Source organism: Malus sylvestris, chromosome 4, assembly GCF_916048215.2.
Source record: "Malus sylvestris chromosome 4, drMalSylv7.2, whole genome shotgun sequence".
NCBI lineage: Eukaryota > Viridiplantae > Streptophyta > Magnoliopsida > Rosales > Rosaceae > Malus > Malus sylvestris.
In genome coordinates this window covers 23,636,968-23,663,148 of record NC_062263.1, presented here as the reverse complement: position 1 = coordinate 23,663,148, position 26,181 = coordinate 23,636,968, and the positions used below count along the sequence as shown (strand labels likewise).

The 26,181-nt window shown below is 37.0% G+C and overlaps 4 protein-coding genes and 1 pseudogene across 5 annotated transcripts; 3 read left to right on the top strand and 2 right to left on the bottom strand.

The window, feature by feature from the left end:
- Positions 1-813: 813 nt before the first annotated feature.
- LOC126618237 (UPF0481 protein At3g47200-like) lies at positions 814-2,091 on the bottom strand. Its single transcript, XM_050286296.1, has one exon. The coding sequence runs from the start codon at positions 2,089-2,091 to the stop codon at positions 814-816; it is 1,278 nt and encodes a 425-aa protein (XP_050142253.1).
- Positions 2,092-8,771: 6,680 nt separating this feature from the next.
- On the top strand, positions 8,772-9,201 carry LOC126618614 (late embryogenesis abundant protein B19.1A-like; annotated as a pseudogene).
- Positions 9,202-10,480: 1,279 nt separating this feature from the next.
- On the top strand, positions 10,481-11,442 carry LOC126619598 (em-like protein GEA1). Its single transcript, XM_050288009.1, has 2 exons — positions 10,481-10,595; positions 11,052-11,442. The coding sequence occupies exon 2, from the start codon at positions 11,167-11,169 to the stop codon at positions 11,440-11,442; it is 276 nt and encodes a 91-aa protein (XP_050143966.1). The 5' UTR covers positions 10,481-10,595; positions 11,052-11,166.
- Positions 11,443-11,710: 268 nt separating this feature from the next.
- LOC126619597 (em-like protein GEA1) lies at positions 11,711-12,318 on the top strand. The gene has a single exon (XM_050288008.1). It carries the CDS (start codon positions 11,765-11,767, stop codon positions 12,122-12,124), a length of 360 nt encoding a protein of 119 aa, XP_050143965.1. The 5' UTR covers positions 11,711-11,764; the 3' UTR covers positions 12,125-12,318.
- A 161-nt stretch (positions 12,319-12,479) lies between these two features.
- Positions 12,480-16,093, bottom strand: LOC126619596 (chlorophyll synthase, chloroplastic-like). 2 transcript variants are annotated; one of them, XM_050288005.1, is made up of 15 exons: positions 15,879-16,093; positions 15,630-15,674; positions 15,441-15,532; positions 15,153-15,240; positions 14,786-14,871; positions 14,606-14,692; positions 14,452-14,517; positions 14,282-14,365; positions 14,112-14,173; positions 13,717-13,792; positions 13,566-13,628; positions 13,402-13,483; positions 13,154-13,230; positions 12,942-12,989; positions 12,480-12,725 (listed from the first exon to the last, which is right to left on the bottom strand). In XM_050288005.1, exons 1-15 carry the CDS (start codon positions 15,982-15,984, stop codon positions 12,663-12,665), a joined length of 1,125 nt encoding a protein of 374 aa, XP_050143962.1. In that variant the 5' UTR covers positions 15,985-16,093; the 3' UTR covers positions 12,480-12,662. The 2 variants fall into 2 exon arrangements, with proteins under 2 accessions (XP_050143962.1, XP_050143963.1); XM_050288006.1 differs by having other exon boundaries at positions 15,441-15,529.
- Between the last annotated feature and the right edge of the window lie 10,088 nt (positions 16,094-26,181).

Genomic DNA, 26,181 nt, shown 5'->3' with positions numbered 1-26,181 from the left:
TAAGATGCACTGTTATCTAGTTTTCCAAGAAAGATTGATACTTCCCTTCAATTCAAGGAAGATTGAATCTTTCTTACAATTCAAGAAAGATTGATACTTTCTTCAAGAAAGACTAAGACTTCCTTGAACACTCAAACACCATAGAACTACTCAAGAAATCATATGAACAATCGAGCAATCAATTCCCAATACCCATATCGCAGAATGGTTAGCAAGAAACAACTACAGAATGTGATCAAATCAAATCTTCCAATTGCTAATCGAAAATATCAAGAATAACACCTAATTCAGCAAGCAGCAAAATCACCAGATTCGCGAACCTCTCGAACCCAATCAACAACTTCCAGGCAGAGTTAAATGTCACCGCAAACTAGAAATCTTCAGTCTTGGATCAGCAAAACAGAGATCGTCAGGATCGAAAATGGCAGTGAGCCTTTTGCGGCGATGATACCATGTTAACTACTCTAAAGAATCTATGAATACTAAACAAAGAAGAAGAAGCTCTTAGAGAGAATATGAGAGAGTATGAAGTTTTGCATATATTTCCAGATGCCATAAATGGCAGTTTACATTTGGTTTTATAGAGCTGAATTGATGAGCTCAATTACAATAATACCCTCTAACAATTCTAACCAATCTTATCCTTATAACTACCTAACCACACATTCCAACTAATTATATTCTTCATTACTAAGTAACCATGTCATCACTAATGACTATGGTTAATATAGACAAGCTACTGCAAATTAACAAGTACATACAGTGCACAATAGAAATTAAATAGGATAGTGCCTAACTTAGTGTTGATGATGCTTAGTAAGCAACAGTCCACACCGTTTGGATGAGAGTGAGTATGATGATACAAGTAGCAGCAATGACAGAAATAGTTTTCCAAGGTGTCTCAAAATATTTTTGTCTCAGTTCTGCCTTCGATTTGTTCCATGACTTTCCGTAGTATTTGTTGAGGGCCTTTGAAAGAGTAGCAAAATAGAATTCTTCTTTGTCCACCAAAACACCATTGCCAAGGCTGTTAATCAGAGTTGACACCTCATTGTTGTCACCTAGCAGATTTTCAACAATTCCATTCTTGACAAGCAGTTCCACATCATGTGAAGTGTTCACAAGATCATCCATGAGGGAGATATAATCACTAAAGTAGTTGCGATCGAAATGGCACTGCTCAAAGGCGATAAGGTTACGGAGTTCCTGCTCCGTGCAATCGTCTATTTCTAGTTTTGGAATTTCCAAAGTCCCATCTTGAAAACATATATCAAATAGATTCTTGCTTGAACTCACCTCAAATTTGACTCCAGCCTGGTGTAGTTTCGTCATGCTGGGTATAGCTAGAGATTCGAGTCGCCCTCGATTTTCTGAGTCCTTTACCGCCGCAGGTAGATGTAAAGTTCCAATCAAATCAACAAAATGCTTTACTGTAAAACAAGGATCAAAACATAATATACTCTTCAATTTGTCTTTGTCCACATGTAAACTCGTTGATTGTTTGCAGAACCTGTACGAGAGTTCAAGTACTGAAAGATTTGTAGTTGGCACCTCACCAGTGGCAAAGAGATCCTTAAGAATGAAAAATGGCAGCTGATTCTCAAGCAAAAGCATGTCAGGTGCTATATCTTTTATCAAACATGGTTTGTGAAAGATGCGATCATTGCTATCCGGCTGGATAATTGAACAATACCTCAATAAGAGCTCAATGATGAAGGCGGCATCCACAAGAATGATTCTTACAAATTTATCAGTGCACAACTCAATGGTGTGCGCATAGCAACCGCGCAATTCCGCTTCCTTGCCCTTTATTTTCTTTACATAATCTTCCAAGCTGACTTTACTCCGACGTAGAAAATACTGCAGGTACCTCGTCTTGTGTTCTTCCATGTCTTCTAAGCCTTTGTTGCCATGGTGAATCGGACCTATAGAGACTACTTGAGGTGTGTAGGCCTTTTCTTTTACGCACCGTAGTCGTTCAGGAACTCTGTAGATACAGCACGAATCGGACGAGAGAGGCAAACCCTCCAACGCCTTTTCCACTAAAGTTACTAACGGAATGTAAGGGTTTTCGATGTCATGTCCTTCCATTTAATGCTGATGTGTATGTTGTTCCAAATTGTAATTGCTGACAACAACAAGATGATGATCATTGACACATCAATAAACAAAATTTTGTAACTAAATAACATAGAAGTTGTTAATTGAATTATTATGTAAGCATTGATAAACATGCTCATTCATCTGAATGACACATCATCTAGAGTTTTAAGTAAGTGCATATTTATATGTATATGAGAGTTTTGAGTAATATTTGGGTGGATATGTAGTTTTAAAAAAATAATAATATTAAGGATAATATAATGTTTCTTTTAGGAAATAACAAAAAACGTTAAAAAAAAGTAAAAACAAAAAGATGATTAACTTTTCTTTCTGCTGACCTGCCATGAGAATATTTAAAAAAAAAAAAAAAAGCTTCTTTATCATAAAAAAAATTAATAAAAACAACGGATATTTTGATCCAAGTCCGAAAAATTCAGCTGTTTTTTATTGAGTCAGTTTTATTTTGCTTCTAATTGATTATTTTTTTATGCATGCTTTGCCCTTTATGGTAAAAATGAAAATATATTTAAATTGTTTAATTACGCATCATTTGCTCAGTTTTATTTTGCTTCCAATTTCCAACCACCATTCAAACATAAAAAACTAAAATCAATCTTCAAGAAACAAAAAAGACATAAATTGAAAAGGCAAAAACAAAAAACAAAATGTAGGTTTTATACATAAGTAGATTTTTGTTCCCCACTCCCCCCCCCCCCCAAAAAAAAGAAGAAAGTAAAAAAAAAAATTAATTGATTTAACAACGTGACGTCCCCATGGGATTGTGACATAACCTTTTTAATTCATCTCCGACTGCTCAAGTAGAGCCATGCGGTGGTGTAAATTTAGCTCGAAACAAGCCAAGAGGATGTGAAGAGGAATTCCACGTCGGCGAAGTACATCAACAAGAAGATCTAAATATAAGAAATTTGGTCTTAAATATTAGGAGTTTTTTGTAATAAAACCCAACAGTTAAAATTCATTAAGCTCGAATACTATTCATAAATTAGGCCTAAGTGGTTAATTAAAGATAATATTAGTGTACAGTTGTACTTAATAGTGAACACTTACAAAAGTGAAACATATATACATGGCTAAAACAAAATTGAAACATATGTACACAACCAAACTATTCAATTAAAAGATATTAAGAAGAAAGCTGCAGCATTCCCTTAACCGGTAAATGCTAAAAGCTTCAAAAAATCGATATGTGCAAACATAGCAGGGAGAAGAAACAAGCCAGATGAAAGATTATAAATTGAAAAGTGAGTTTCTATTGGTACTAAAAATAAGTCATCTAACACATTTAGAAGTGAAATTTATTGTTTTGAGAATGAGTGTGTGATAATGTTTCGAAGTGTCAATTACAATACTTTACATTGAAAATGAAAAAAAAAATGAAGTGAATTCTCACCTGCTTTGTATACAAGAAAACACGCAAGTTTGTATGTTGAATTTGCCTCTTGTAGATAACTAAGAAAACTCAATACATATTACTTGCTCATCTGACAGATGATAAATAAATTTTCTTTTAACAATAGCTGGCTATATATAACCCTTCTTCAATATGCTTTTGCAGCACGTGTTTAATTGGCCATATTAAATTAATGGTTGGACACAACAACAATAAGAATGACATCACTAATATTACGTCATTTGGCAATAATGGTCCCTTCACGTGGAAATAGAAGAACTTTCATTTAACGGACATATTAGGGCCATGAGGTCTATAATTGTAGTACGGAGGTACACTGCACTAGTAGCAAGTTGTTGGATATTAATTTGTGGGCCCAATATGTCATAATCATTTATCAAATATTGTACGGCTACAATTAAATATTTTTTATATTTTTAAAAGTAAAACAATTTTGTTTTACGTGAAAAATATAAAAAAAGATAAATTTGTGGCACACGATTTTTTATGAATGGTTATTATGCATTAATCTCCGGGATCCTCAATAAGGAATCCAGAGAGCATCTAAATTCGGGATATGTAAATAAGAAAACTCAATACATATTAAGGTTCTTTAGATATAAACCCTTGTAACTCTTATTTCCTATATAAAAACCCACATAGTTATAAACATCCAAATAAAACTCAAATTTAAAAATGGTTGCCAAGTATAGAAGTAATTGACCTATTATTACAAAATATTTACAATTTGTACCACAATATTCAAAATAAAATCAATAAATGTTATTACTCACCTTAATTACAATGAAAATATAATTATTGACATATTATTGCCCCTAACACACACATATATACGTTCAAATGTATTTATGACTACCATAAACTCATTATATATATATATATATATATATATATATATATAAAATTTACCTATATATATATATATTTACACACACACACACATATAGTTTACCTATATATATAATACTACTATACGTTCACACACACACACACACACACACATATATATATATATACATGCACAGTACTACATATATGATCAAACATATTAAACTAATTAATCTACCTATATTTAAATTTATGATGAGCAAATAACATATATTTTGTAGGTAAATTAATATTGAATCAAATAACATTCTTTTATTTTGTAGGTAATTTATTTTCCATGTATTATTACATATATTTGGTACATTTTATTATTATAAGATATTTGTACAAATACTAGGTAAATTAATCTTGAATAAAATACAATTGCTTTATTTTGTAAGTAAATTAATTTTGAATCAAATAACATTTCTTCATTATGTAGGTATTTTATTTTGTATGTATCATCAAATATATTGGGCACATTTTATTATTAAATGTACAAATAATAGGTAAACTAATATTGAATAAAGTAATAACATTTTTTTATGTGGGTACATTATTTTGCATATATTGGGTTTGCTTTATTATGTAGGTAAATTATTTTGCATGAATTTTTTTGTATATCACGCATGTTTTTTTTGTTGTTGTTGTTATATATATTTATGTGTGTGTGTATGTGTGTATGAAATAATTTACCTACATTTATATGTAAAATATAATTTTATTGACTTAACTAAGCATGTATTACTATATGGAAAATTTTATTTGAACCCATATTTTGTATCTCAACACACAGCTTACTTTTTATATCCACATTGTATTTGATTTATCTATCATTATCTATTTACACCCAACATTATTTCCGAAACCGCTATTACTTATCAAAACTCAACTCAATCAGACTTCTTTTTACACCCAACTCAATTGTGGATGCAAATTTTCTCCTCTTCGATCTTGGACGATTTTGCACCTACAAAACAACTAGCACCTTAGGTTAAGGCCAAAAGCCTCACGCGCCCACGATAAATGGGGGGGGGGGCTTTGGCCGAAGAACCTCCGATGCCAAAGTTAGAATTTTAGAAAGAAAAAGTGTTTAGAGTATTTAGGATTTTTTTGTAAGAGAATTGGAAAATTGACTTTTTGGTGAGAAATGAGAGTATATTTATAGGGATAGGAGGTGGCTAGGGTTTTTTGGATTTGATTTAGGTTTAATTAGCCAATTTATTTGGCTATTAAACATAAAATGAATGTTTTGGTGGTTTTTTGTATAATTGGCTAATCAATGTCACAAAAAAGGAAAATTATGGTGAAAAAAGAAGGAAATGGCCGGCTCCCTGTGGAGATGGGATAACCAGCCTTTAGGGTGATTTTTTGGGCTTAATTTGGTGATGTAATTCCTTTAATATATTGATTATATTAATTGGTTGAGGATGTTATGGAATGTTTGAAATAAATGGCTAATTGAATAAGGGAAAAATGAGGTAAAAACATATATGGAATGAAATAGGTTTTGAATTGTTACCCATTTTGGGTACTCCCGACTTGGTTGATGGATGATTCTCCACTGCTCGCGTGTAGGAAACCCGGTATGCCTCGAGGGTATTTTTGTCCTCTTTTGTCCAAAAGTCCACGTGTCGCCTGGTGAATATTTTTGGCTCCACAAATGCCCCCACACCTGTTGGGCTGTTTGCAAAAAATGGCAACAGGTGTAGAGATTTTCTCGCTTTAGGCAACTCTGAATTGCTTCCTATTTTGTTGTTGATTCTCTCTTTTAATAGGAAATTTAATCCTTCTAGGAAAAGGAAATAAATTTCCTCAAAGCTTATTTAAGTCCACCTTAAGTGGATTATTAAATCAACTTTTAGAGAGAAACTTGTTCCCCCTCCTCTAGCAATCTTCTACGTCTTGCCCATGCAAAGGATCGCCTTTCGTTGCGTGCTTCGTCTTCTCATCGCCTCTAGGTAAGAAAAAAATTAATTTTCTTATCTTCATAATAATTTTTTTTTTTTTTGGAGTATCGGGACTTGAATTGTCTTGACAATGGTTGAAGAGATTGCGGCACTGTTGCCGTGGATAGTAGGAGCAGACAAACCATGCCGTGGAATTTTGGCATGGATGTTATGCTTCATGTCGTGGATTGATGCTGCAGTCTGGGCCTTTGTGCCTGGGCTGTGAGGAAGGAAAAAAGTGTGGGGGCGTCTGCCCCTGTCAGCTAAACTGGGCCCGTGCCCTAGGAAAGAAAATAGGCCTTAAGTCCTTTTTTGGGCTTTTTTTTTTTTTTTTTGTAGATTCGGAATTTGGCTCAACTCCTAGGGTTTCTCCAGACATGAAAAAAGTACACGTCGCTCTGGGTATCCCTTCCGAGTATCGTGAGTGGCGTTGGCTGCTTAGTCATCTTTGTAGGGAAAAAGGTGGGCTGCCCCCAAAAGAAGAAATACAACGGATCAAGGCAGACGCGATGGCTCGTCCTATCACTATGATGGAGCCTACTATCAATGAAGGTGGGAAAAAGAAACATTCCCCGCCTGCTCAAGAAATGCCTGCTGAGAAGAAAACGAAGACTGCTCGTGGGGATTCTCCGGCTGCTCCCAAGATTGTGATTGACTTGACTTCCTCTAAGGGCGAGAAAGAACGAACTGCTACATTTGTGCCGGTAACGCCTATTGCTTCGAAGGCTGCTAGCTCGATTGCTGAAAAAATTGCTCAGCGTAAAAGTTCCTCCGTGCCTTTGGTACCGAAGTTTGTGCCGAAGCGTCCGTCTGAGACTAAGCTTGGCTTACCCCTGAAGAGGCTTGTTGCTATGAAGAGTGATAAGGTGCCCCTGTCTGCTAAAGTGGCGCCAAAAACTGCTTCTTCCGCTGCTGCAACCAACTCGTCTGCTGATAAGAATGAAGCTGCTCGTTCAGGCAAGCTTGAAGAATTCGCCAAGGCCGTTTCTGGGGAAGCTGCTAAGATTTGTGCGCTTTTGAAACCAGATCTTCTTGAAGACATGGATGTATGTGCCAAGTTTGTTGATGGCGTCAAGGAGATTGTTGGTCTGAGTCTTTTTGCAAAGCACACCCCCGAGTATAAGAAGACTGCTCTGCTAGCCATGATGCAGAAAACAACAATTCTGGCAGCTGAGTCTATGTTCCTTGACCAAGAGGACACCAAGGCTGCTAAAGAGATGGCAAGAACTATGGCTACCGGAGCTTACTCCTCGGCCGAAAAAATCAAGAAATTGGAATCTGAGCTTGCTGCTTTGAAGGAATCTACTACTTCTGCCCCCACTTCTCTGCAGCTTGAGGCCGCTCGCCAGGAGATCATGGATTTGAAGACTAGGCTTGATGCGATCCAAATAAAGTATGAAAGTGCAGAGAAGGAAATCGAGCGTTACATACCTCAGATTCAAGATCTTGAGCGTTCCATATCTGAATTTCACTCTGCTGCTTATGCAAAGGATGAAGAATTGATTGCTACTTACGACCAAGTGATCCACTTCAAAAAGGTTGTTGACAGGCTTGAGCCTCAAGTGTCGGAACTTCAAGGTGTTTTGAAGACCAACGACAATCTGAAAAAGGAAATTGAGGAGTTGCAACGGGTTCGTGCTTGCTTGCTTGAGGAGAATGAGCAGTTGAAGAGTGAGAAGGGTGGTTTCGAGGCTTCGCTTATTCAGAATCAAGCTGATTTCTACAAGTTAGGCTATGTAGATCATCTTTATGGGCGGCTGTCTGACTTTGAGTTTTCCGGTAAAGACTTCGAGACCTTTTCTATTTCTCCAGAAGACTTGCTCGCTTTTACCTTTGAGTCTTCTATCGGTGAAATAGCTGGAGGAGTTGATACAAACATAGATTCATTGCTTAATTGTTATGATTTCTAGATGATGATAAATAAAGCTTTACAAGTTACCAAAAAAAGATTGAAATTGAATCCGCCCTAATATCCATAACTTAAACCATTTTTTGCCGACTCAGTTCCTTCATTATATTTGATTCACAAACTGAATATTTTGTTTTTAATCTGTCATTTATTTATTTTACTACTCACTCAGCGCTAGATACGTTAAAGAGAGATCGATAATCATTTGGAATCTATAGGCAAGCGTGCGGGTGCACTGTAGCAGCACACTGCTTACCGTGAAACCAAGATGTAGAGTTTTAGCAGTGATGACTATCAAGCCATGGATCGTGGCATTCTTCGGCGCAACTTCTTCACTGACAAAAACACCTACGTGGCATAAACCCAAAGCTCCGAACCTCCCCATCAAATGCGTTTACCCCACTACGTGTCACTTCCTCCTTCCTTTGGCCTTCTCACTCACCTTCCATCCCTACGCCTATAAAAACCACCATTGCCATCCATTTTAACTTAAAAGTGAGGGACTAGAGTAATGGCATCCGAACAGGAAAGGCGAGACCTTCAGAAAAGGCAAGAACTGGACCAAAAGGCGAGGCAGGGAGCGACTGTCGTCCCTGGTGGAACCGGCGGCAAGTCCCTCTAAGGTAAATCTTAAAAACAAGCATCCTAAATTTCCATTTAGTATATGTAGTCTTTTGTACCTGGGCAATGATGTGTGTGTGTATGGTGTTGAAGGACGCCACCGTGGAGACGAGGCTAAGAAGGAGCAGCTGGGAAGTGAAGGGTACCAGGAGATGGGCCACCGTGGAGGCGAGGCGAGGAAGGAGCAGATTGGACAGGAAGGGTACCAGGAGATGGGCAAAAAGGGCGGGCTCAGCACCAAGGACAAGTCCGGAGGAGAGCGCGCTGCCAAGGAAGGCATCGAAATTGACGAGTCCAAGTACAAGACGAAAAGCCGCTAATATGGATCATTATTCATTAAGCAGTTTTTCTAGCTCCATGTCTGTTACTTGTAGTTTTTATATTAGGGTTTCTACGCTTTATTAGGGTTTCTAAGTTTGGTTCAACTAGGTTTTTAGGATGCATGGCGTCTAGTATGTTTGTTCTTCGTAGGTGGTTGTTGAAAGAATGCTGGTTGTCCAATTATGTCCATCGCCAGAAATCATACATCCACCGTGTCGTCTTTTTGTAACTAAAGCTGGGCTCCGAGGAGCTTCTTTAACTGTTCTGTCTAATGTGTTCTTAAGTGTTTGTACTGTTTAACTTTCCTGTAATTGTATCAATGAGCGACTCAATGATACTTCTACTACAAACGTCATGTGCATTCCCAACTCAATTCAGAGTAAATCCGAGTTTCGAAATCGAGGTAACGATCCATCGTAAGAGTGCAATTAGATTGTTGGGGTTGGTGTTCAAAGTTGTGCAATCTGCATCTATGAGATGGTAAAAAATTCTTATCTCTAAATCTAAATGGAAACAATCTAATGGCAGAATCCAATATCCTATCTTTCATATATCTTTCTTCTTATCTCGTCAAACAGTTGAGACCTGGATTTGGTTCGAGTTGGTTGACAGCCCTTTAAACAACCTAGAAATGAGGCTACGAGGCTCGGTCCAACGGTGAAATACTAGGCTCAATGGTTTGGTCGAGTTCTAACGAAAGTACGATTTTTTGTGAATCGGGAATGGGTTCTGGTGTGGTCCAAGTCCTAGATGAAGTATTGGTCGAAGTCGAAGATCAGGGTTGATCTCTGGTGTGGCCGAGTCTTAAGACGAGAAAGAATTGTTCCGAGGATTATGATTGGATTCTGAATCTGACTTTCCTAATGAAGATTGAATTAATATTACATGACTAGTTCAGAATTTTAGTTCTGCAACTTCTTCACTGACAAAACACCTACGAGCCTACGAGGCATTGCCCCAAAGTTCCAAACCTCCGCATCTGCCGCTTTTACCCCCATTACGTGTCACCTCCTCCTCCCTTTGGCAGTCCTCACTCGCCTTCCATCCCTACCCCTACCCGTTTGAAAACCACCATTTCCATCCAATTTAACTCAGGAGCGTGGGATTAAAAAGAAAGAGTGAGAAACAGGAGAAAGCTAACTTCTATAATCGAGTTCGGTGATATTTTTGGTATATGAGATGCTATCACACGTAAAATCATACTCGATTCGACGGAATCCTTTGATCTTAAAAGAGATCTTCTATAATTTCGCACGTGAAATGACATCCGAACATGAAAGGCGAGACCCTCGGAGAAGGCAAGAACTGGACCTATAGGCAAGGCAGGGAGAGACAGTTGTCCCCGGTGGATCCGGCGGCAAAACCCTCAACGCTCAGGAGCACCTTGCTGAAGGTGAATCTTAAAACATGCACCCTGAATTACCATTTAATATGTGTAGTTTTTTGTACCTGGCTAATGATGCGTGTGCATGGCCCTGAAGTGTTAGAAATCAGGAATATGACCCTGTTTTGTAGAAATGAAATCAAGAAGAAAATAAATGATCTCTTCCTACACAGATGAATGCAGCTAGAACGTTCAAAAGAAAATCAGAACTATCAAAGCGTTTCTTCATTCATAATCTGCACACAAGTCATGTGCAAGGATATACCCGAAGAGAAGAGAATTCACACAAAACAATCACAACCCTTCATGTAATCTATCCTATAAGATAGATACAAGTGGCAATATGTTAAACTAAAACTAAGATTACATCTCAGCTGTCCAATTGGTCTATAATCCAATGGCTCACATTTAAACTTAGAAACATTAAGAAAAACACAGCACACACACTTATATTCCAACATGAAGGACGCCACCGTGGAGGCGAGGCCAGGAAGGAGCAGCTGGGAAGTGAAGGGTACCGGGAGATGGGCCACCGCGGAGGCGAGGCAAGGAGCAGCTGGGAAGTGAAGGGTACAGGGAGATGTGCCACTGTGGAGGCGAGGCGAGGAAGGAGCAGCTCGGTCATGAAGGGTACCAGGAGATGGACCACCACGGAGGTGAGGCAAGGAAGGAGCAGCTTGGTGATGAAGGGTACCAGGCGATGGGCCACCGCGAAGGCGAGGCAAGTAAGAAGCAGCTCGGATATGAAGGGTACCAGGAGATGGGTCGCCATGGAGGAGGTGAGGAAGGAGCAGATTGGACAGGAAGGGTACAAGGAGATGGGCAAAAACTGACATCTGAACATGAAATCCTTTGAACTTAAAGGAGATCTTCTATAATTTCGCACGTGAAATGACATCCGAACATGAAAGGCGAGACCCTTGGAGAAGGCAAGAACTGGACCAAAAGGCAAGGCAGGGAGAGACCGTTGTCCCTGGTGGAAGCAGGAGCACCTTGCTGAAGGTAAATCTTAAAACATGCACCCTAAATTACCATTTACCATGTGTAGCTTTTTGTACCTGGCTAATGATGCGTGTGCATGGCCCTGAAGGACGGCACCGTGGAGGCGAGGCCAGGAAGGAGCAGCAGGGAAGTGAAGGAAAAGGAAGGAGCAGCTGGGAAGTGAAGGGTACAGGGAGATGTGCCACCGTGGAGGCGAGACAAGGAAGGAGCAGCTGGGAAGTGAAGGGTACGGGGAGATAGGTCACCGCGGAGGCGAGGCGAGGAAGGAGCAGCTTGGTCATGAAGGGTACCGGGACATGGGCCACCGCAGAGGCGAGGCAAGTAAGAAGCAGCTCGGACATGAAGGGTACCAGGAAATGGGTCGCCATGGAGGCGAGATGAGGAAGGAGCAGATTGGACAGGAAGGGTACCAGGAGATGGGCAAAAAGGGCGGGCTCAGAACCAAGAACAAGTCGGGAGGAGAGCGTGCTGCCGAGGAAGGCATCGAAATTAATGAGTCCAAGTACAAACGAAGAGCCGCTAATATGGATCATTAACCAGTGCTTCCAAGCTCAAGACATCCGACTTGTAGTTTTTGTTATTAAGGTTTCTAAGTTTTATTAGGGTTTCGAAGTTTGGTTTCACTAGGGTTGTTGGAGTGCACGGTGTCCACTGTCTTTGTCCTTGGTATGTGGTTGTAGTAAGAGTGCTTGTTGTCCAAGTATGTTTTCAGCGTCGGAAATCATACACACGCCGCGTCCTCTTTGTATCTAAACCTGGGCTTGTCCAGCTATACAGCTACCATCATCGGCGCCGCATGGGGGATTGGGAGAAGCAAGAGACAGTGCTACCGAAGAAGGCCTAAATTGTGTTTGGGATATTTACAGCAGCTACCTCCATTTGAGAAGGCAGTAACGAAAAACAGATGATAATTCTTAATCGTCGGCGTCAACATAACTTTGCTACTACAAGTGAAGAAGACATACTTTGACATTGATACTTCTACCTGACTAGCATAGCACTGTACCAGGTGGTCCTGTAATTTTCGATCTCTCTCTCTTTTCTTCACATCCTTTGCTCAAGTGCTTCAAAATGTTAATGACTTGTCGCCAACGCTGTCACTAAAAGACCGAGCACAAGAAACGGCTGCGCACTCGCCTGGAACACACGCAGAGCAAATTTCAATATCTCATTCTTCGATGGTACAAAATTGGATATTTAAGTAGGGGTTTGAAGGAATGAAAATCCTAGAGCATATCAATGGATAACATAAATTGCGGAATTTAACGGCTGAACATGCGCTCAAGAATCTAATGGAAATAACGGATGAATCTGAGCCATTTAGAAGGGCAATGTAGCATCTTGAAAGAATACCTGATATTTAACATCGTACTTGACAGGGTCTTTGAGAAAGTACTTGAACTGCACAGCACAAATTGCATAAACAAAGTACTTATGAGCTATGATGTCTATCAAAATCTGTCTTATAAAACCGGGAAGAGAAACATTTAAGATTTAATATAAAATTAGCATAAGATTACGGTCACCATTCAGCAGAATCAACAGTCTTTGAAAAAGAGATGTACCTGGAAAAAGACTTGGGGAGCTATCAAAGCAAGGAGAGCTAATGCATAATATGGTTTACCAGCCGCTAGCAGATAACCTGCAAACCAGTCAATAGACGGCACGATGAATCGTCTTCATCTGTACGATTAACTCTAAATTGTATTCAAAACTATCACAGGACGATCGAAACTATCATAAACAACACAATCCAAAAGTCTGATAATCACAGCAATCAGCTTCAACGGTCTGCTTAACGAAGATAACATACCAGCGACCGATAACTGAGTGATGTCAATGGCGCCAACACAAATCCATTTGGCAGTTTCAGAACCAAAAGCTACAGGGAGTGACTGCAAACAGGATTGCCACAAATAATGTTACGTTTGCTGCAACTAAGATTGTTAACAGTATTGTAATAGAGAAGATTAAAACCTGAAGCCCCAGTGCTCTATCTCCTTCAACACTTTTAAAGTCGTTTACAATAGCAATTCCCAACTGAAATGTGGGAAGAATAAATATGCAGTCAGTTGGACTGGAGCATGTTATGTAAGCACATGTTAAGATGCTTCTTTCAGAAACATACCCCAGCTATGCTGTACAAGAGTGTGAGGACGATTATGTCGGGCGTAAGGGTCCCAAATAATGCCTGACCAGCCCACCTATCAATAAGAGATTAAACTGAAATCCGTTAGCCAGCACTATGGACATCAAAGCAGTTTCTAGCATTCAACCAAATCATATGAATTTATTGATCGCGGTTCTTGAATAGACTTTAAGACTGTTATAACAAGACTCCTAAGAAGTATCCAATTACGTAAGCGAGGAAAGATGATAACCAATTAATTCAATGCATTTCTTATACAATCAATATCAATCTGAATTACAGAAGGATCCCTGAATCAAGAGTTCTTGACCCTTTATATGAAAGATCTAATTCTTGTAAGTTCACAAAAGAAAGATAGGGCAGGGATTACGCACCATGGCAAACTGATATAACTTGCACCCAGGGCAAAATTTCCAATCCATCCGTTTTGTTTCAGCTGCAAGCAATAACCCATGAAGCACAGTCAAGGCTTAAGCAAAGTTTCTTCTCGAACATCAAACTAAGCAATTCGTTTGATTTGTGATAGGTGGGGGGAAAAAACTACCTTTAAAGGTGGAGCGGAATAAATGTACGATAGCAAGGATCCACCCACAGCAAGGTAAAATAATATTGGGAATTTATGTCCTGCCTGAAAAGGACAGCTATTCATGATTGACATCTGATCTAAATATTTGAAGGTGTAAGAAAGAGCCAGTCCATCATGCGAATACTTACCCACACATCTAATATGCCAGCGAAACTAAGGCCTCCTAAAAGCAGCACCCAGATTTGAGTAATAACCTGAAGAAAAACAAAGAACCAGATTGAAAATGCAATCTTCACCAAAGAATTTTTATACAATAAAGCAAAATACAGCTAGTACCCTTACCTCATTCTCAGATATTGCCCCTGAGGGAATTGGACGATAAGGTTCATTAATTGCATCGATCTCTCGGTCATACCAGTCATTTAGTGTCTAAAGAAAAGGCCATGGAGTTATTGGACTATAAAGATCTCATCAAACAAAACCAAAAACCGAAATCAACTTTCCATCCCAAGTAAATCATACCTGGGTATAGCCAGTGAGCAAAGGGCCAGACATACACATGCACATTATTGATTTAGCAACATCCTCAAAAGTCCAATGAAAATTTCCTGCAACGTGAAAAATTTCCTCAAAAGTAATTCACGGACAGAGGATAAGCATATAGGGGTGATTTTCGGTCGGATCCGATCAGAAACAAGCATTCCAATGCCAATCCAAAAACCTTTCCGGAATCAAATATTTGTTCCAATTTTGGAATTTAGGATTATCGAAATTTATCAGAAATTTCGGAGTTGGTTTTATCTTGGAATTTTCAGAACATGATTCGGATCTCCTACATTTTACAAGAATGAAAAAAAAATTCATTGACCACTTTTGCAGACGAGCATACCAGAAGCAGCAGCTCCGCAAACTACTCCCCATACCAGTGGAGGCCAAGTTACAGGCTTTGTCAGCTGAAGACGAATCTTCCACTTGTTCTGCACAGTTTAACTCACAGATCAACTCCTGTCTCACATTTCTTGCCACCATGATCCTATCAACTTAATATCCACTAAAAAAAGCATATTAACTTCTAGCATCATCTGAGGAAACCCACATTATGCAAAAACACCAACGCACATAGAGAGAAGGTACTCAAGCTTTGAACTTGTATACTAAACTAACAGTGATGACTTACAGTTTCTTGAGAAGCTCCTTTAATCCCAAGAAGCTGATTGACGCTCGAGCCGGCTTTAGCCGGTGCCTTATCCGGCACTGAAGATTCAACTGCTAAACCAAAATCTCATTATAATCCGCTTTAATTCTATCAAATTTGACTAAAACAAATCGAAATGTAGAATCTTAATAGTTTAATATCATTAAAAACCTTCGTTGGTATCGGTCTCCGCAGCCCTAACCGTAAGCCTCCTTCCTGAAAATTTCAAAAATGTCAAAAATTTTAGAAATCTCAACCAATAAATCTCACTTGTCAATAAATTGCTGAAGGAAAATTAAACCGAAGTTAAATTAAATTAGGAACAATTGAATTGGAAGACAGAAAAGCAATTCGAACGCTGTTCATCGGGAATTTGAATTTCTCGGCAACCAAACGGAGCGTAATAGCAAGTGGACTCACTGGTAAACGAAACCGAAACCGGCGCGAAGGCGGACTGAGTCGGAACTCGGTTGGCGTTGAGGTTCGATAGGCTAATAGACGACACCATATTGAGTACGGACGCCATTGATGGAGCTGTAAGGAGCTTACTGGCAGAGCACGGAGAGAGAAGAAGTGGAAGAGCGACTGCACGGACTAGCCGATAACTCTAGTACCTACTACCTACTACCTACTACCAACCTGTGAGGCTGTGATAAATGTTTGTCGAAGGTGAGAAAAAGAGCGTAGTTCCGGTGTGATGTGTGTACGGAGTTTAATCTATGACTGCTTACGTGGCGGATCGGACGAGGCTGATGTGATAAATCCTTAGACGAAGTACCATAACCGTTGATGCGCTCTGTCGTCTCAAAGTTAATAGTTAAAGCTATTTTTCCAGAAATTATAATTTACTGTTTCAAGGCACTCGCGGAACAAGGGCGTGGAGCAAACAAGGCCGGCTGGCGTGGGCCCGTTGCAGCAGCTCCAATGGAAGGGAACCGGATCCTATGCAGATCAAAAACTAAGCATGCTGAGCAATAGATCAGGCTCTTGAAATTTAATTCAACGGTTACAATTATTATAACTTTTAGAGGACGTCTTATTTGTAGCCGTTAGATCAAATTTCAACAGCCTAAGATCGTTGCTCAGCATGCTCAGTTTTTGGGGATTCAGAGGGGATCCGGTTCCCAATGGAAGAGCCAATTGCTCTATGACGTGGCGCGATGAGATTTTTTGGATTTGAATAGTCTGATGATCTGCAGTGTTGAATTTAAATGGTAAACAAATTTAAAAATTCTTATTGTTAGTCCACGTAGAGCTTTCTGGTGCGTCGAATTCAACAATAAGAAAAATCAAATTCTGGATTAATCAGACATGTAAAAATGGAAGAAAAAAAGGATGAAAAATAGAAAATTTGTAATTTTTGTAATTTTAAATTCCCAACCATTTTGTTAATTCGCCACACAACAACTCAATATTTATTTTTCCTAGAAACTCCTATATTTGTTTTCACTTTTCAAAACCTTTTGTTATTAAAAAAAAAAGAGTGATAGGTCCAATTGGTCGGAGAAGAAGTTGCATTATACGAGGCTTTGATGTGTGTTGCTCATGACCCGTTCACAAAAAATAAGATAAAAGTACAACAAATGTGAAAAAAGATTAAAAAAAAACTATATATATATATTTGTAAATAGTAATCGCTCCTGAGACAGAGTTAACAATAACCGTCTTTGAACTTGCCTTATCCTTGCACAGCTGGTCGAATTGCTCTGATATCCATTGGTCACAAACATAAAGTGAAGTTCTAAATATAGTTGGGCTCATTGGACTGTGCGTATTACGCCGAGCTCCCACTTTAACCAGTATTTCGAATAAAGCCCAAATAAGGCTGACTTGTACTCAACGTACCAAGTACTAGGGACTAGGGAGCACGATTTGTTAAGAAAATCTCTCTCATAAAGTTACTCGCATGCCACTAACTTTTCGGGATTTTGGAATCTTGAGTCAAAAGGATTTTTGGATTTTGTGTTAAAAATGAATCAAGAAAAGGATGGATGGATGCGGATGGAAATAGATCATTTCCGGATCTTGTCCTTCAAAGTTCAAGAATCAAGTTATTCGAATTTTTAAAATTTGATCAAATGACTACAAATAGATAAGCTAGTAAAAAAATTTAAAAGTTATAATATTTTTTTTACCGTTAAATCAAAATTTAAAGGTCTAGAACACTTGATTTATGGGTTTTGAAGAGAAAGATCCTAAGAGGATCTCTTTCAGATACAGGCTGCACAATAATTACATTATACAAGTAATAATGCTAGTTTACTTTTCAGTAACTTTACATTATTACAGCATTGCTTCGAATGTCACTTTAGCTTTCAAAACCTCCGATCTTGTTATCCAAAATATTTTTGGTCCACAATTGCATATCTCCATCGTGCGCTCTCACTATTATTATCATTATCTCGGACGCCCAACTAAGCTTTTGAAATATTTGTTCCTATTATGCCAAAAAAAAAAAAAATTGGTGTGGCCGTTGTTTATCTCCATCTTGTCACTCTCTCTTCTTCTCATATTATTGTAGAATTCTTATCATTACCTTTTGATTCTCAAAATCTTCTACTTGCGACAAAAAAATAAGAATAAAAAAAACGATGATGTTACTGTTACATATTCCGATTGTGTTACTATCGTTTCTCACATGATCTCACATGGGTAGAGAGAGTGACCAAATGTATACCTTTGGTTGTCTTCTAATATTGAGGCAAAATATGAGATGGGTTTCACATTTGCCTCAATTCTAGAAAGGGCAATTAATTAACTATCGTTTGTTAAAAAAAATGTTCAATTAAAAATAAAATCAATCAAAATCTGTTTTGATCCAATCAGAGCACATAACGGAAACCTAAAAGAATAAGCTCAGCCTTATGCCAAAATCTCGCTCTCCCTCCCTTTTCCCTCAATCAATCTTTGTTATGTGCCATGAACACACCACAGTACATAAACTGTAACAACACAACTAGTTGAAAACTTGAAACAAAAAAAACTTCAATCAATAGTAGTATAACACCTGATGTATCGAGCTGTGTTTCTGACACAATGAAAAATTTCTTCTAAAAAAAGACTTAGACCAATCAATCCAAAAAGGTACTTCTCTAGATAGAACCTTGGCAGCATAGGAAGATGCTCGATTTCCCATTCCACAAAATCCATTTGGTGCTTCTGCAAAAATTCCCGCCTATTAATTCCCTAATATATACTTCCTTGTTTCACAATCTTCATGTTTCCTTTCTACTATTCAGGAATTTAGATTCCTACTTATGCTCAAAGGGAATCCAATTCTCAATCCCATTTAGCACTGACCCTCTTGCCTACAAGAGGAATATTATCGGAATTTTCCCAACTTAAAGGACATTACCTCTGCAGATACCAACACTATTTGCCGACAAACCCATCTTCTGTGTAATCATTTCTTGTGCATGGAATCAAACAAGCACAAGATGCAATGCTAGATCTTAACCACATATACAACTAATTGTTTTTCGATCATGACATCAAATTCTTCTTCTTTTTTTTAAAAGGAAGATCAGCTAGTGATTTGGCCATGGTAGTCCACCTTTTCGAAGGTTGGACGGAGGTCGGAAAGATTCAAAGAGACATTTCAGGATCCCCTAACCATCATCGTGTGATTTACTAGCGCTATGAATCGAACCTAGAATATGCCGTATAAAAAACGAATCTGAAATTCGTCCCTAATCACTGAACCACCCGTGATAGTTATGATATCGAACTCTTGACTCATTCTAATTTTAACATATTATTTCAAACTTCGTTACCATTTGACTACTTCACGGCTTATAGCATGTTAAGAAGGCTATGATTGGAATGCGTCTAAAACTTAAATAACGATAATTTAAGTCTTGATAAAAAGATTGATGAATATTTTTTGAGCTGATCGAGACATGATGGAGTTGACCAGACTCGTAAAATGAACTTATGCGTGATTGTGAGGCAATTACCATAAACTAATGTTTCACACTACAAAAATTTCAGTTTGAAAAAAAAAACCACAAACTAATTCTCTTTGGATCGTGATGTATTTTTTCACTTATGCCATTGAAGTATACCGAATTTAAACAAATAATTATATAATTATACATCAGAAATTGAAATAATCATAAATTGAGTCAAGTAACAAAATCTTGGCCCAATAAAGATTGATGAAGATTCGTGGAGGCCAATGAGAGAAGGAAATTTAGGGCTTCTATTGTCTTCACTTGTTTGGCATGCCGGTCTTTCTATAGAAGATTAATCATTTTATACATTCAGAATTTTTAGGTATGCAGACCTACAAGTTTGTTCTTCTTGATATGTGATTTTCTTTTTGGTTTTACAACGTGTATTGCAGGTTCTTATCATTTAAATTTTATTTTAGAGGGGCCTGGTCCTACTCCTATGTCCCCCTCCTTTTTCTTCTATTTTCTTTTTCTTTATGTCCCATTTTTCTTGTATTCTCTTTTTCAATAGAAGTAAGGTTTATGTCCATTTTTTCCTATATTTTGTTATTCTTGCTTTATGACAGAGTAAGGTTTATGTCCATTCTCCCGACTACGTATAATTTATTTTTCATATCAATAAAATTCCCTCATACAGTCTAGGTTCTTAAATTGAGACATTGATGGAATTGGACTTGTAAAATGAAATTATGCAAAACTGTGAGGCAATTACCACAAACTATTATTTTGCAGAAATGAAAATGCCACATTTCTCAACCAAAAAGTAACACGTAAATCACGTGAATCACATGTAAACTTGTTTTTTTTTTTAACAAACAATATTATCTACACTAATACTATCTCCAACTCATGGGATAAAGCTTAAAATATAACATTTAAAACCCCCCAAACCATCTCCAACCATTGGGCTAAAATAAGTCACGGGGAGAAAATTATCTCTGGCTAAATTCCCCCTGAGGATTTAAGTCTGACTTAAATTATTATGAACCCATTAAACTGTCATATTTCAAACCTTTTTATGTTTGTTACTTATTATCTAACAACTTTAATCAAAAGAAATCAAATCTAATGTTAAAAAAAAAAAAATTGACGGCCTAAAATTAAATCTAACATTTAGAAATCAAATTTAATTTAAAACTTTATAAATACCTATGTATTTGTATGATTTTTAATTATTTATTAGAATTTAAATTTTTTTAGATTAAATTTTTCATAAAAATAAATTAGAATTATCTACATATATTTTATTTTCAAAAAAGTTATCAAAAAGAAAAAATTAGGCTAAAATAATTATTTAATAATTTCGGGCTAAAATTTTAAGCCATAAAAATTGAAGGAGAAAAGCAGTTTTTGAGTTATGACTTCAAATTTTATGGCTTTCGATAAAAAAAGAAGGCCTAATTGGATAAATGGTCCCCGTGGTCATAAGGTATTCGGATGATAGCCCCTGTGGTAAAAAAATTCGGATTTAAACCCCTGTGGTCTAAGTTTGTTAGGATTTAAACCCATGTGGTCTAAGTCTGTTAGGATTTATGCCCTTCTGTTAAATAATGCTGACGTGGCTGCCACATATATGCCACGTGGCTGCTAAATGTCTGCCACGTGGCAAAATAATAATTTTTAATTAAAAAAAAACCTGAATTTTTACAAAAAAAAAAAAAAAAAAAAAAACCCAGATCTGCAAGAAGAAGAAGAAGGAAGAGGGAGAGGGAGGAGGGCGCGAGGAGAGGGCTCCGGCGACGGGGGAGCTGGTCTCCGGTGGGAAGAAGAAGAAGAAGAAGAAGAAGAAGAAGGAAGAGGAAGAGGGAGGAGTCGCGCGAGGAGACCGGCGGGAAGAAGAAGAAGAAGGAAGAAGGAGAGGGAGGAGGGTCGCACGGGGAGAGGGCTCTGTCGGAGGGGGGAGCTGGTCTCCGGCGGGAAGAAGAAGAAGAAGAATAAGGAGAAGAAGTCCGGCGGGGTGGGGGAATGGGCGGAGGGCGGGGGGGGGGGAGTTTCTGGGTTTCTGGGTTTTTTTTTTTTGTTTTTTGTTTTTTGTTTTTTGTAAATATTCAGGTTATTTAAAAATTATTATTTTTGCCACGTGGCAGACATTTGGCAGCCACGTTGCATATATGTGGCAGCCACGTCAGCATTATTTAACCGAAGGGCATAAATCCTAATAGACTTAGACCACAGGGGTTTAAATCCGAATTTTTTTACCACAGAGGCTATCATCCAAATACCTTATGACCACGGGGACCATTTATCCGATTAGGCCAAAAAAAAAATTATGGCTTAAATTTTTAAGTTTTATCCCCAAGAGTTGGAGATTGTCTAAGGGGGATGAAGTGCCCTTAGCCTCATAAGAGATTAGCAATAATGTGGTCCAAATTTTACCTTTGGCGAGAATCAAACTTAAAATCTCTCACTTACAAGTGAAGAGGAATATCACCAGACCGTAATACTAATTGACCATAGATTTTATTAGATTAGATGTTAGAGTAGCTAACGACGGGGTTTAAACCCACACCGGCATTGAAGGGCTCAACACCTTTTCACTATTGTGACAAAGGGTCACTTGCAAATCCGGATGAGTTATCTTTGTCTATTACCTAAAATAAAATATAAAAAATAGTTAAAAAATTGAAGCAAACAGAGATATATATCATCACCTAAGCTTCTTTGTATTTGTTTGTTTTCTGTATTTTCTTGGATCATTCTTTGTATTTTACTCACGTATCTACTAGGTGAAAGGGAGTGAAAATTATTTAAAATCTATCTTGTTTTCTTTATTCAAACAAACAATGTTATCTAGACCAAAAAGATAAGGGAGTGAGTTAAGTTTCATAATGGGCTATGAATAATATGGTTCAAATTTGCCTTAGCGAGAACCGAATCTAAGACCTCTCACTTATCACTACTAGTAAGGAGGAATATCATTATACCGTAGTACTAAGTAGTAAGATCTATCTTTTAAACATCAGTAAATAACAAATATAATAGATACCGACTAAAGAACAACTTCAAAAGTTGTTTCTTTAGTTATTCTCAACTCAATCTCCTTTCTACATTATCTTAATTATTGTTTGATTATCCATTAATCTACTTTTTCACCTTTCTAATGGTACTTTTTAGAGTTAAACAACTTCAACCGGTAGTTTTCAAAAAAGAAAAAACAACTTCAAAAGGTTTCTATACTAAAAAACAAAAACTTAAAAAGGTTTAGTAAAATTTAACTTGCAAAGTGGATGACACATCGATGAATGATTCTATGAGCAAAGAGATTGCAATATCTTCCATAAATTTAATTTATGAGAATATACTATGTTATGTTAAAAGCTGTTATCGATATCTTAAGAAAGTGATTATGCACTTCTCCAAGTGTGCTTTCTTCTTTGCATTTTTATATGTTTGAACTGTAAAATAATTATTTTGGACCAGTACGTAGCAGCTTCCTTTAATTATTTTGTGAAAAATATCAATAATCATTTGACAATGTAAACTTAAGTGAAATTATTATGCCTTTGAATTTGTGGTCTTAATTAGTAAATGTTGGTGTCAAAACTCGGATAGAGTTTGATTTGGGTTCAACAAGTGATTTGCTTCGGGGGTGGCTTTCTGTCCCAGCGCCACAAGATGGCTCGAGAGAAAGAGAGAGTATGTGCCCACTATTGGAGGCTACCAATAGACAATGTTTGTGTAGAGTTATATAGAGTACGACAAAATGAAAGTAGGAAACTGGAATGTAATAATTTCATGATGAAATCAAGATTACTAATGTTGAAAAGAAAGATTCATGGGCTGATAAGCTAATTTACATGACTAAAAAGTAAATGGACCTCAAATATAAAGAAAGAAGTAAAATTCTAGCAAGATTCAAGCCTTGGAGGGCAGGATAATGCTAGACGAGTCCATCGATATTGTTGGTATCGAGCTGGACTCGAGAGTACACATTGCCTCAAGGAGGTGATTTGGGTTGGTTGGAATGCTCATCAACCGAATCATACTACATGGTAGTAGAGCAGTAAGAGTTTCAGATCTCAAGGATCGTAGGTTGGATTTGCTTTGAAGAAAGTTTGAGATTGTAGCCGAAGAGTTGAGAGATTTTGCTAAATAACAACTTGGGTTGTGCTGAAAAACAGATGAGTTTCTTGAAGGACCACTTGAGTCTTTAATCGCAGAGATATGAATTTAACGAAGGTCCTTAGCTTGAAGGCTTCTTGTTCTATTTATAGGCATGTGAGATGAGCCTCCTCAATCAAATCGTTGAGTCTTCTGTTTATGTTGTTATTTTTTGTTGTTAAACATACCCTTTAGCTATCCACGTGTGCATAAACGAGTTGGAAACTAATCATTGACGTTATTGTGATTTGTGCTACAACAGATCTTAGCAATCATTAATTGACATTTTTAAAGTTAGTTGTGAATCTATCAGGCTAATACATGGTCAGTTAACTCGACAATCATACATTATGATTCCTTCAACACAATTGTTTACGAGTACAAATGTCTTGTTGCTTAAGTAATTAAGAGTACAATATATGTACATAAGAGGTCATGTTGCAAGAAAGCATGATCAACTTCAATCAACATATGATTTACTTCCTTTATTCTGGTCGAATATGAATTTGCTTCCTGAATAATTCTTTTTTCCTTTTTGTTTTCCGATCGAATTTAATTGGATGTTAACAGTATTTGAGAAAATGACTGGAAATAGTGGTAATCGCCTAATACGATCACATCAATGAGTCGATTATCCAAGATGGGCTATTGTCTATGTCAGACTATGTCTAAGCTTAAGGGATACTAATGTATTAATAACATTTTTTATTTAGAGCAAGAAGGATATTCATTGATATGTCGAAAATAATACATACACATTGGATGACAGAGTACATTTAAATGAGTCTCAATAAAAACCTTGTCATGATTTTAACTCGATCAAAGAAAAAAAGAGCGTTTCATACCAACAAATTACAAAGTTGTATTACCTCAAGATAAGATCTATGATTGCATCAGAAGTTTTGCAAAACCAAATCAATAGATGCTCCTCAAACCAAATCAGTTTATGAAAAACTTTTAACCTAACAAAAAAAAAAAAATTATACATCCAAATCATTACTTTAATTAAAAGAGCTTTATTTTGGGATACAAAATCTCATTTTTCTTTATTTATTTTCCTTCTTCATAGTTCAAAGCTAGAAACAAAAAAACAGGGGATCATGAGTCTCTGCATTTAAGTTTGGTGCATTTATCCGCATTTTGCTATATTTCAACTATTCTCATAATCTAACGACCAAAGACATGGCACATTAAATTTAATAGCTAACTCCAATTTATTTTGTTAAATAACCATAGGCTTTACACCTAATTAAGTTCTGCCGTTTTCATCATATATTTGCCCTAAATGAGTTCCATCCTTTTCATCCCTGCTTACCTTTTTTTTTAATTTTTTATTTTTACAGAAAAGGCTAATAATCCAAACATCAAAATGATACAAGTACCTAACAGTATCATCATCAGACGGTCAACATACTCCTTGAATGTTATTATAACATATTTGACCGTTTGATGATTATAATACTATGTACTTGTGTATTGTAGCCAGATCCCGAAAGAAAAAGAACCTAAAATTCGGAAGTATTTTCAACATTATAGTCACATCAATCATAATGTTACAAACTCACGTGTTATAATATAAATGAATTAACAAAAATATATAACAATGTGACGTTACACTAAAAAATTAATAAACTAAAAACGTGCAGCAATGTGACAATCACATTAAAACGTTACTCCAAAATACTTGAAAAAAAAATAAACATGAGTTAAGCTGGTTTCTCAGAGCATAATTCACTTACTTAAAATGGAACACAAATGAATGAGCTTTTGTTTCCTCTTTTAACACGTGGCCAGAAAATCCCCCAAAAAGCATATGTGGCATCTAATAATATTCATATGGATAATGAAAGTGACTCAACAATCCACACGAAATGCTGCTCTGCTCTGTCTTCCCTATCAAAACCCACATTGGGGCCCCCGGCTCCACCCCACTCTCAATTAATTAAATCCAAAATTACACATAAAAACAAAACAAATAATCAACAACCACTTAACCCTATTTTTAATTTACAATTGTTTTTCTGTATTACGATTTATTGATATTCTTATTTAATAGTAGGAGAGAGATTTTATGTATGATTCGCATCAAAGACAAATTTGAACCACATTATTACTAGCACATTATAAGGCTAAGCCCATCCTATCCCCACAATGAAGATAATATCGATTGATCAATTTTTTTTAATTATTTCTTTATTTTAACAAATATAAAAATAATGATAATAAATTTATCTAAATTACGAGGGAAGAAGGTATGGAAGATGGATCGCTCTGTTTTAATCAATTTTCCTAAACTCAAGTCAAAGCGGAGATCTTAGATTTATGGCCACATTGCAATAATATTTTTCTTCACCTTTAGTTGATCGTTCATAGTTTAGCAAGCGATTTCGATACCAAATTATTCTAAGTAAACCATTTTATAATTAATCTTAATCCGCATCATTTTTTGTAAATACATCGTTTAATTAAAAAAAAAACTCAGATTTGAACCCTTTGCAACAAGCAAATAAACAAAAACCAAATAATAATTATTTAAAATTAATCTGCAAAAGCGGCGATAAAAAGCAGCAAAGCACTCAGCATTTTCCTAATTATTTAAATAAACTTTCTACTAACACTGTCACCGCCGTTTAATTTAAAACGACTGAGGGAATATGTCCTCTTCTCCT

Excerpts from the sequence above, each read along its gene's own strand:
- LOC126619596 (XM_050288005.1), bottom strand. The coding sequence starts at position 15,984 with ATGGCGTCCGTACTCAATATGGTGTCGTCTATTAGCCTATCGAACCTC. Across the intron at positions 14,872-15,152 it reads TTGCGGAGCTGCTGCTTCTG|GAAATTTTCATTGGACTTTT; the intron begins GTATGCTCGTCT and ends TTCACGTTGCAG. Across the intron at positions 13,484-13,565 it reads ATAGAGCACTGGGGCTTCAG|TCACTCCCTGTAGCTTTTGG; the intron begins GTTTTAATCTTC and ends TCCTGTTTGCAG.
- LOC126619597 (XM_050288008.1), top strand. The coding sequence starts at position 11,765 with ATGTGCCACCGTGGAGGCGAGACAAGGAAGGAGCAGCTGGGAAGTGAA.
- LOC126618237 (XM_050286296.1), bottom strand. The coding sequence starts at position 2,091 with ATGGAAGGACATGACATCGAAAACCCTTACATTCCGTTAGTAACTTTA.
- LOC126619598 (XM_050288009.1), top strand. The coding sequence starts at position 11,167 with ATGTGCCACTGTGGAGGCGAGGCGAGGAAGGAGCAGCTCGGTCATGAA.